The 11,745-nt window shown below is 52.9% G+C and overlaps 1 protein-coding gene across 1 annotated transcript; it reads left to right on the top strand.

Moving 5' to 3' along the window:
• Positions 1-3,728: 3,728 nt before the first annotated feature.
• ky (kyphoscoliosis peptidase) lies at positions 3,729-10,424 on the top strand. The gene is made up of 7 exons (XM_030116263.1): positions 3,729-3,761; positions 4,556-5,118; positions 5,861-5,975; positions 6,061-6,178; positions 7,365-7,556; positions 7,724-7,914; positions 8,700-10,424. Exons 2-7 carry the CDS (start codon positions 4,576-4,578, stop codon positions 10,025-10,027), a joined length of 2,487 nt encoding a protein of 828 aa, XP_029972123.1. The 5' UTR covers positions 3,729-3,761; positions 4,556-4,575; the 3' UTR covers positions 10,028-10,424.
• Positions 10,425-11,745: the final 1,321 nt, after the last annotated feature.

Here is an 11,745-nt window from a genome sequence, read left to right as displayed (position 1 = left end):
TGATTATTTCCGGCTCAGACGGGTTCAGATCGCGGTAAAACTCTCCTCCCTGCTTCCTCCAGTCGAACTCTGCTTTCTCCGCCTGCACTTTCTAAAAGCGGCCTGTTTATTGTTGAGCTCCCAAAGCAAAACCCAGCCGTTATTAAATGTATTTTTAGAGGCAAGCTGTCCGGATAATCCAGTTCTAATGCTGGTATTACCAAGTCATTTCAAAAATGGGATATTTACAAGTGTTTAATTATTTCAAGCCCAGCAGATTCAGATGAGATGCTCTTTTTTTTTATCAGATCAGATCCGGTGATGGTTTCTACCTCGTGTCCAGAGAAACTCCGGTCCAGTGAGGGAGTCTTTGGTCTTAATGGACGGGATTGTTGTTGCTCCAGCTGCTGCGTCGACGCCGTGCAGCAAAGACTCAACCAGCTTTTATCAGCTATAAATAGCACAAACAGAAGAAGCTGAACTTCATCTGCAGCCGGCGCCGCTCGCTCCGCCCTGATCCGACTGAAGACAAGTGAGACGGGCGGAGACCACCGGACACGTCCCAGCTCGCAGCCGTCAGCCATAAGAATAAGACCAGTGAGAGGAGAATGAGGTCTCCGTCGTGTTGAGCTGGACCTCAGAACATCCGGAAGCTGCGGCTCCTGCTGGAAGCAGGGAGGCTCTGATCCAGTAGTCTGGACCGGGATCGGGTTCGAAATGAGCCAAAACAGCTGGACCAGGTATCAGAGCTGCCCGGTCCCTTCCAGAAGACAAACTCTGTGATAACAGGACAACTTCAGCTTGAGCAGCTGCAGCAGAACAGGAAGTCCGTCAGCAGCTGACAGGGGAACCTGATTCCTGTTTCCTTGAAATGAGACATTTGCACCAAGTGGCACTTTTGAATTATTTCAGATGTCCGTCAGCTGCTGCTGAGTCTCATTGATCTACCTTAAAAGCAGTTAAAGGTGCTGTAGGCAGGATTCGGCATCTCCGCCATCTTGCTTAGGGTTACCTAAGCAAGATGGCGATTTGACCCATCTAAGATGGCGATTTGAAACCCAGCACAGCCAATCCTGTCATGTTTTCTCTGACATCACGCCCTTACACAAGTTAAGCCCCTCCCACAATAATGTGCAACGAACGCCCCTCGACCAATCACGGTTAGAGCCTCATGAGCTCTTCTGATTGGTCAAAGATACCTGGAGCTGTCGAGATTCCTTTTCAGCTCAGAACAGAGACAGATGGAAACGCTGCGCCCTCGCGGTAGAGCAGTGATGCTACACTCCTAAAGGATTATCAATGGATACTCTAACATTTAATCCAAAGAAAACACAGAAAAATTAGCATTGACTAGCAAAATCCTGCCTAAAGCACCTTTAAAGCAGCAGCCTTTATTTCTAATAAAAGCACAGCAGTCTAGAGAACCTCAGTCATTCAGCCGAGGCTCCACATCCAGCATCTGGAGGATTCGCTGAATTAACCGTCCATCTTGGACCTGCCAGAAGGAAGGATGGTTGTAATGTTGTGGCTGATCAGTCGAACTACAGAGCAGATTTTCGAGGCTTTTGGTCGACTGATTGATCACAGAACAGCCACCGGCCAAAACACGCTTGAGGAATATGAACCCAGCTGATCTGTGAGATCTGAGCGAAAATGTTTTTGAAGCCTGGAGTCAACCCGAACTCGACGACCTCTCCACACCTCCCGCTGCTCGCAGGTCCGATTCCACTTCATTCCTCCTCACTTTCACTTCTCCGTGGATCAGCTGATCTGAAGCCAATTAAACGGCAGCTGTGGATTTCATCCCTCCGCTCGGTTCCCGACCGGCCCATCTGCATCCAGAGGACGAGATCAAGGCACTGAAACCCACGAGGAGAGAACTTCAGCAGGGGCTGGAAGCAGATGAAAATTCCTGCTTTCCAGCCTGCAGTGATTTCCTCTGGCAGGTCTCCACGAGTCTCACCTCTCTTTGAGCAGCAGAGGACCCCCTCCACCCCCTCCACCCCCTCCTGCTCTGCCTAATAAGCCCGAGTGAGTTTCCTTGCTGACAGCTGTTCCAGATGGCATTATCACTCTCCAGTTCCAGTCATCTGGCTCAGGGTGAGGGGAAGGGGGGGTGTCACCACCAGCAGAGGTGGCTGTCCCTCCGCCGGGCCCACTCCTCCACATCAACACCGACATATGGCGGGGTTGCGTAACGCCGTCGTGTCTGCGGTCACGGCGATCGGCCGACGCCGCCGTATCGCTCTCTCGCCTGGATTTACCTGCGCTCAGTGAAGATGAGTCGAAGGTGAGAAAAGCCTTGATGCTCGCAGCTTCCTCAGCATGAAAACAGCCTGAAGACGTACTTGAAAGGAAAAACGGTGGTTCGGCTTTAAGAGTTCAAAGCGTATGCGGTCCATATAGGAGACGATACGCCGCACTCCATCACTGTTCTCCCTCCTGGAAATCTCTGCTCTGCCGATTCATCCAACCGCCACGAAATGAACTGCTGGCTTCCACAAAAGAAGCGAATTGAAACTCTCTCACCAGTGTTTTCAGTTCAGACCACACTGAGGAAATACCAGTTCGCCACGAGTTCAAGTATGAGCACTAAGGTTTAGCTACATGCTGATGCAGAGAACCAATCAAATGCCAGAAAGCCTAATTCAGACTCCGCATGCAAACAATACAAGAAGGCTACGCAGGAAATCACCCCCGGCAGCCTCTGCGGTGACGCTACGTCACCTCCAGCAGTCCTCAAACCTCCAGTGTACCTCCACACAGCGCAGCACCCAGCGTCGATCTACACACCGCGCTGTGTGTACTGTTTAGCATGTAGCATCACTGGGGTGTGAGCCCTGAAACCCTTTAGCATGTAGCATGTAGCATCACTGGGGTGTGAGCCCTGAAACCCTTTAGCATGTAGCATGTAGCATCACTGGGGTGTGAGCCCTGAAACCCTTTAGCATGTAGCATGTAGCATCACTGGGGTGTGAGCCCTGATCATTGAGCTCTATAGATGAATAAAAGCCAGATTATCATTAACTCTAAAAGTTAGCAACGAAAAAAACTTCCAGTTTTGAAATCTATAGAATCAAGACAAATAAATCACTTCTGCCCTCTCAGTGTAACGACATTCTAGTTTATTCTGGGAGGAAGTAGAAAAAAATCTGTCTATTAACGCAGTGATACTTCAATTAACTAAACAGATCTAACTTTTAATGTGAAATTTCATGTGTTATAGACTTCTTCTGAACGCAGGAGTCTGAAAATGTGTGTGTGTGTGTGTGTGTGTGTGTGTGTGTGTGTGTCAGGAGCAGGGCTGAACGGCCCCCTCGTAAACATTTGCGTCCTTTACTTTGGCAGGTTTTAAACCAACACAGACCCCTCCTTGCCCTCGCACCGGGCACGTACTCCCCCCCCCCCCCGCACCCCCCCCTCACCCCCCCCCCCCCCCCCCCCCCCGCCAGCCCCCCCCCCCAAACAAACGGCCACACCACAGAGAAGGGCGCTTGCACCATCTTCATGGAAATCTGCCAGCAGGACAACCCGACACACACATTCACACACTGATCGGCAGAAACACATCTGTAGCCGAACACACACACACACACACACACACACACACACTGCTCTCCATTGGCTGGCCGAGCTGCTTTGTAGTATTTTTAGGCCTGTTATTCTGGGGCCTGTCCTGCCAGGCCACCGGGAGCCTATAAAAGCCTCCCCCTGCGGCGGGGGTCCAGAGACCCCTCAGTGGACACGTCCAGACCTCCAGCAGGCCTTCAGATCCTCTCAGGGTGAGTCGAGGCTTCGCTTCACGTGAACACAGTCAGAGCTGCTGAAGCGGGATCGCCTGAGCGAGTCTTGAGCCTGAATCCAGAACTTCAGGCGGTTTAGCGGAAGTTTGATTTGTTTTCCAGCTCCTCTGGAGCAGACATCATGCTTTTGTTTGGATTGCCGTCGATGTGAAGCAGGGTCGGGGGGGTTTCGGCGTCCTCGGGACGCACTCCAGGAAGGCCAAAGGTCACGGCGAGCCGCGGCGCTCCGATGGCCTGTTGAGGGACACTTGAGCCGGGCAGATACTCTTCCCGCGGCCCGATCGCACGGTGAAGGACGGCGGCCGTGCCAACCTGCCGCCGCCGCCGCTTTCAGCCGTTTCTCAGCAGATTAGCGCGTCACTCACCGCTCGCCGCTTATTTTTGAGAGGCGATGAATGCAGCCGTCAGTCGGCAGGTACAGGAGTGGAAGATCTGAGGCGGTATTAATACACCCGAGTGTGTGACTGTCTTTATGCTCCAGGCAGCGACGGACGATTCCAGCCTCTGCGTTCATGTACATGTATGAATAGACGTGACTTGATCACCAGTTTGTCGCCGCCTGACATGGAACCTGGCGTGTAGAATAAACTTCCTGCTCCCTTCCTTCCTCGGTGGCGCTGGCGTAGCGGTGCGGTGGATCTTCCCTCAGAAGTCTTGAGTCTCGTCTCAGGCGGAGCTCGTTCCTGCAGACCTACCTGCTCAAAGGATTAAGCTAAAAATACCTCAAAGAAAACGTCTGTCTTTTAAACTTCCTCTGCTCTGTCTCCGGGTAGGACGCCATGCATCCGGCATAATGTCGGCTGAAGTCGCGATTCAGAAGTTCTCCTTCCCGTTCGCCTGCGGCGCTCGACTCGCTCAGCGGGATGAGGTGCAGGTGAAGACCCTGCAGGTCCAGCAGGTCCAGGAGACCCCCGTCTTAAAGCAGACCGGCGCCGCCGCGCATCATGACAAACAGGCCCAGGAGAGCCAGACGCCCGGTCCGGGCGGGGACCGGGTCCCCGTCCAGCTCCTGGTGAGTACCGAAGCCCCCCAGAAGGCCGCGATCTCCAGGAGAACCGTGCTCGACCGGCTGACGGTGGAGAGCGAGGACCAGCGGCCCGCGGCGAAGAGACAGCTGTCGTCCGAGAGCGCGGCGAGGACCATCACCGTGGTGAAGAAGAGCGCCGTGAGGAAGGAGGCGGACGAGCAGAGGCCGCTTCCGCAGAAGGTCCACCCGGGACCGAGGGCCCCGGCGGGCGGCGCCCAGACCGGGAAGAGGAAGCGACGGAAAGACCTGCTGGCCGGCGCCGAGCCGTTCCACAGGCTGGACTCCTTCGTGGTCCGAGCCGGAGCCCAGGTCAGGAACTGATCCAGACTCTCTGCAGGGTTTCCTGCTTCACTGCATTTAAACATGAATTCCTGAACCTTCTCCACAGACTGGATCGATCCTTTTAACATCCGCAAGGACGATTCAGAGCTCAAGAGAAGGAATCACTACGGAGTACAATCATGTTAATAGCAGTTTTTAATCTATGGATTAAGCGGCTCTGTTCACAGTGACATGGGATTACTGTCACAATAGTTACGTAATATGAATGAAATCCCACAACCACCAAAAAAGTTGAAATATCATGTTTACTTTTTGAAACCTGCACTTTCTTACTCAAGAAGTACAGAAGTGGAATCAATATTTTTACTTTCTCTTGACCAAAGTCTCTTTTTAAATAAAGGATCTGAGTACTTCTGCCAGCTTTACGCCACAAACGGGTGTAAAACTACAGAGAAACTGCTTGTGTTTTCACTTGTTTTACCCTTAATTCTTCAGCTTGAGTCCAGACCTGCTCCGTCTGCCAAGGAAAACTGAATCACCCATTCACAGCTCAAGGTCTCACTGCAGAGAAGGAATAATTACATGAACTGCTGGAAAACCGTCTCAAACAGGACTCACATGTCGGAGCATGAAGGGAAACTTTGTTTGTGAAATCAGCTGTAAGACGAGGGAGAGTGTGATGCTGCAGACACAGAGCGCCGCTCCGGATGGTTCATTAGCTTGAGGACTGCCTCACCGACAGCCCGTCTCTCTGGGTGTGTTTCTGCAGCTGAAGGAGAAGCGAGTGTACGACGTGAAGAGCATCGTGCAGAGCATCACGCAGGGCGCCCGGAGCGAGCTGGAGAAGCTCCGCGCCATCTGGGTCTGGCTGTGCGACAACATCGGTGGGTTGGTCGGGTTGTGACGGTGAGCGACGGTCCCGATCGAGGCCACGAGAACGTGACGAGAAGGAACGTCTTGTCTTGGCAGAGTACGACGTGAGCGGGTACCTGGGCCGCTCGGAGAAGCTGAGCTCGTCGGAGGAGGTGATCGCGGCCGGGCGAGGCGTCTGCTGCAGCTACTCCAACCTCTGCTCGGAGATGTGCAGGTAGGCAAACCGGGACGGAAAACTGCATCTGATGCTGCCACCATTTTGAAAACGACGCCTGTCTCCATGGAAATGGCAGAAACACAGGAAAAACCAATCTGGACCGAGACCAGGACCAGGAGAATCTGGACTAGGACCCGGACCAGGAACAGCGTTTCAGAAAAGTTGTGTTTTCCTCCCGTTTCCATGGAAACAGAATCTCAAAAAGTTGCATTTTCAGTGGCTCCAAGCATCGAAAACGCCACAGCTTATTTTAATTTTTCTTCTGAAAACTTCTTTTTCGCTGGAGATGAAGGTGGAAGAGGGGCGACGTAAAAATTTAAAGGCCATCCGAGAAACGAGCGACACATCGCATCAAAAATAACGCCCCGTAATCCTCTCTCACAGTGCCACAGCTCTTTGAGGGCACATTTATCGGATGTTTCTGTCCAATCTTCGGGTGCAGTAGCTTTAATCGGGGTAAGGATTCTGACCCGGGGTCAAAATAATTCATCAGAAATGGGAAAAGATGGACCAGCGGAGGGTAAAAGACAGCGCCTCACTGCAGTCTGTCCACAGACTTCGCCCAAAACCTTCATCTGATTTGTTTTCCTCATTCATCACTCGACTGCCGGCTCCGTCCTCCGTTTGGTGCATGCAGGGACCCTACAGTTGCCTAATGGGGCCATTTTTGCTGGAAATTACTGTCAGCTGCTTTGGAAAACAGCCTGAGAAGAGCTGAGGTTGCAGTGTTCATTGCGCGCCGGCCATTGGTAATACAAGAATATCAAATGGAAATGATTCACAGCTTGTACGGCTCTCTAAAATGAGCCGAAAACCAACGACTGTGAGGAAAATGCTCATACCACTGCGCCGTTGTGCCTCGGCAGCTATTTATTGTGTAGCGACACGAATATAAAGCACAAAATGAGCCCAAATGGCGGCGCATACTTCTTTAAATCCTTCATCCTGACAGACAGCGGTAAACACTCCAGCTCAGGGAGAGCTCTTTATATTCCCCTTCCTGCATCACTCACTCAAAACTATGCAGTGTTATTGCAGCCTTGGTCCCTTCTGAGTTCAGGGCGGCCATTTTCAGCAGAATAACGTGTCCAGTGGACACACACACATGCACACACACACGCAGCGACCTCTGCTTTGAGGACAGGGATATAAAACAAAAGGTGATGAGTGTGTGTGTTTGCAGAGAGGTGGGCATCGAGTGTCAGGAGGTGCCGGGCCACAGTAAGGGCATCGGGTACCGTCAGGGCCAGAGCCTGAAGAACGTGAAATCGGATCACCTGTGGAACGCCGTGCTGCTGGGGGGGCAGTGGTTCCTGCTGGACGCCTGCTGGGGCGCCGGCAGGGTCGACATGGAGCACGAGAGCTTCGTCAAAAGGTACGAACAGCAGTTCTGACCCGCCGCCATCCAGCAGGAAATCCTGTGAGTGACTGGGCTGCTTTGGTCTGGCGGCGAGTCGCTGCTCCAGGTTTATTTTAAAACTCCTGGAACCAGCAGCGAGCGGAGTCTCACGCCAGTCTGCTCGCTCCATCTGTCGCCTCAAGGTTCGACGATTTCTACTTCCTGACGGACCCAGAGGAGTTCATCGACTCGCACTTCCCCGACGAGGAGAAATGGCAGCTGCTGGATGCGCCCATCGGCCTGGAGGACTTCGAGAGGAGGGTCTTCAAGACGTCAGTCTTCTTCACCATGGGACTTCGACTGATTCAGCCTCACCACTGCCACATCCTCACAGGTCCATCCACACGTCCTTCCACTTGTTCCAGGTTCTGGACCAACACCGTCTTCAGTGTTTTTAGAACATTTTTCAGCAAATTTTTGGTGAACGTTGCTGAAAATTGGAGCCAGACTAAAATTCTTGGATGAAAAAAAACACAACTATGTATGAAAGTAACTGAATTTTTATACCGACAATTCTCTGCCACAAAGGACACGATTCACTCATTAGGTTGATCTGAAGTTCCATCAGTTAGTGGAGGAAGATGCTCTATAGTCTGGATGTTAGCGGAGGAAGATGCTCTATAGTCTGGATGTTAGAGGGAGGAAGATGCTCTATAGTCTGGATGATAACGCTTCCTAAAAGAGAAATATGTTGAACCAAGTTAAACGTCCAAACTGCGAAGAGCAGTTAACATCTGTGTGATTATCGTCACAGGTAGTGAATACATGCTCTTGTTAATGTCACATTCCTGTTGAAGAGACAATGAGTCCGTTCAGGACAGGGAGGAAAACAGGAGCCAGTCCGAAAACTTCGGCGAACAGTGAATCTAAACTGTCGGCTCGTAAACACGGAAAACGAGGCAGCAGCTCTCCAGCTGTGAATACGATCCTCACTGGATCATGGTGATCAGTGATAAACGTGGCACGATAAAACATTGTTTCATTCACCAAAGACCAACCAGTTTCATCCAAAATCATTTGATGTCTGATCTTAGCCTAGCCAGCCTCCTTGAATATTTTTTCCTCTTATTAGTTGAAGAGAACTGATCTTTAAACCAACTCTTCTGCCGTCCCTCCCAGATAACGGAGAGGCCACGGTGTCCATCGGCTTCACCAGACCGACGACCTTCACCTACGAGATGACGCAGCACCAGGACCTTCTGCACAGCGGCTCCTCGGAGCAGAGGGAGTCGGGGAACTGCTCGTCCGGCCTGCTGACCGTCTCCCATCGCAGCATGAAGCTGCAGCTGCTCCCGCCGGCCAGCGGCACGTACGACGTCAAGGTGTTCGCCGGGCCCGAGGGCGCCGCCACGCCGCTGTTCTGGGTCTGCTCCTTCACCGTGGAGTGTCCCACGCCCAGAGCCATGGAGGACATCCCGGAGAACCCCTTCCTGTCGTGGGGCTTGCAGCCGTTCGCGGCGTCGCTGGGCATCGCCGGCAGCAGCCAGGGCAGCGAGGTGGCCGAGGTGGACCAGGGCGCCTTCAACTTGGTGCTGAAAACCTCCAGGCCTCTGCTGGCGCTCTGCGAACTGGTCCAGCCGGAGATGGAGGCCGCCGTGGCCAAGCGCTGCGTGGCGACCCAGATCCAGCCGGACGCCCTGACCTGCCACGTCCTGTGCCCGCTGCGCGGCTTCTACCGGCTGTCCGTGTTCGTGCGGGACTACGAGAAGGCAGACGCCAAGTTTCAGAACGCCGCTAACTTCCTGCTGCACTGCAAGGGGAAGGTGGTCGGCCCGGACGAGCTGTTCCCTCCGAACCTGGGCTCGGTGTGCGGACCGGGGACCAGGACCTCGGAGGCGGGTTTGTCCAAATTCAGCCACACGGCGGCAGTGTTGAGCACCCAGCAGGGCAAGTGCAACATCACCTTCCACAACCAGCGGGACCTGGAGCTTCACAGCGTGCTCAGCCGGCAGGACGACGGCATGGCCGCCATGCCGCTCTCGCGCCATCTGTTCTGCACGTACACCGACAGCAAGGTGACGGTGAGCGCCAGCCTGCCCCACGCCGGCGTGTACCGGCTCGGCCTCTACGCCAGGACCGCCCCGGGAGGAGACTTCAACCCCATGTGTGACTTTGTTCTGAGGAACAGCTGCGAGCGTCCGGGGCCTCCGTTCCCCTGCGTCTACTCCGCCTGGAGGAAAGGCTGCGTGCTGTTCGAGCCCCGGGTGGGCCTGCTGGAGCCGCTGGCCTGGGTCCGCTTCCGGGTGCGGGTTCCCGGGGCCCACAGGGTCAGCATGGTGGGGGAGACGCGAACTGATCTGAAACTCAACAAGAGCCGGGTCTGGGAGGGGGAGGTGTTCAGCGCCGGCGGCCTGCAGCAGCTGAAACTGGCCGCCTCCTTCGAGGAGTCCAGTGACTTGACGGTCCTGATGGCCTTCGACATCAAGCAGCCGGAGGCGGACCTGTGAGGTCGCGACCACGCCACCGAGACGCCGATACGGACCGATCGAGCCGGGATCCAGAGTGTCCGCAAACAACTCAAAACTGTGAGCCATATTTCTTTCAGGTTTACCCACATCGGTATCAAACAGAAAGTCACTGTGACACTGGGACTGACTGGACTTTGCAGCAATGAAGCTATAAATACAACAATACTACATGTCTTTTTTTGTTGGTGTTGTCTGAAAACTATTATTTGACGGAGGTTGCATTTAACACGAAAAACCTTTGGAGCTCGACAACGGTGCTCAGCTCTGGTGCTTAGCTGTGGTATCACACTGATTAAGAGTGCTTTTTCTGCGTTATTACGATGTTGATTTTCAGTAACGATGGTTGTCAAAGCGTGTGCAATAAAATATACTGTGAAGACAACGTCTAACTGGACAAGTTTTTTATTTTGATTTATCAGGACTGCATGCTATTGGAGAGATGAATGCAGCTATGTTGTTGATGTACTGACGAGCTATTAAATACACTCCAAACAGTGTTATAAATATAACTTTACATGACTGAGATGTTCTTGGGTAACTGGAGCAGCCTGAAAGATATTCGATGTATCTAAGGTCCACAAGGTCAGGTACACTTGCTGACACTGCACTGAATCTCCTTCAGCCTCAACTCTTCGTGTCGCGCCTCCTTCCTGGTCTGGCTGCAGATTTGTTTGGACTTTCAGAGACAGACGTGGTCAACAACAATCCTCAGATGAGCTGCAGGGTTTAAACAAAGCTGAACTAGAACCAAGTGGCCCAAAGTACGTTGAGAAAACAGTTTCTAGGAGCAAAGTTTCAGCAGGAGTCCAGTCCGATCAGACTCTGTGTGATTTCCAAACGTCTAATTGCCCAAATGTGGTTAAATCAGCAGATTGAGTCCTACAGAAGAGTCCCCCCAGTGGTCTGGTGCCGGTGCCCTCCTGCACTCAGGACAATCTACGTCCCCACCCTCACCTGTGGTCACGACCGAAAGGACAAGATCCCGGATACAAGCGGCTGAAACGAGCTTCCTCCATAGGACGGCTGGGCGCTACCTTAGAGACAGGGGGAGGAGCTACGTCACCGGGGAGGAGCTCGGAGTAGAGCCGCTACTCCTCCACATCCAGAGGAGCAGCTGAGGACGCCTCCTGGACGCCTCCCTGGGCAGGTGTTCCGGGCATGTCCCAGGACACTGTAGAGACTCTGGGCTGGACTGGGAACGCCTCGGCATCCTCCAAGAAGAGCTGGATGAAGAGTCTGGGGACAGGAAGTCTGGGTAATCTATGCTTAGACTGCTGCTCCCAGAACCCGGTCCCAGACAGACGGTAGTGGATGGATGGATGGATATTGTGCACAGTGAAATCCCATTTTTTTAGTTACACTTCAGCAAGTCATCTTCACCATGTCAAACATGCTGGTCAGCGCTGGGCTGCTGCCAGTTTGTCAACATTTCGGCTTCGGAGCAGCCTTAAATATAAAGGACTCTATTTGCTCAAGATGGTTTTCTTTGACACTGATATTTCTAATTGGGACACCTCAGAGCCAGAAAGCCCCTGTGACCCCGATGTAATCCTGGACCACAGGTTTGGAGGCACTGGTCCAGATGACAAGGCTGAAGGATCAGCTTGAACCAGCTCGAATAAAACGCTACAAAAACCTGCTCCAGAAATCAAGAAGATTTTCACGACATTCCAAGAGAACAAGTGAAGATTTTCTGA

The sequence above is a fragment of the Salarias fasciatus genome, chromosome 19, assembly GCF_902148845.1.
Source record: "Salarias fasciatus chromosome 19, fSalaFa1.1, whole genome shotgun sequence".
NCBI lineage: Eukaryota > Metazoa > Chordata > Actinopteri > Blenniiformes > Blenniidae > Salarias > Salarias fasciatus.
The sequence above is the reverse complement of the archived record's forward strand: the minus strand, read 5'-3'. Positions and strand labels throughout refer to the sequence as shown.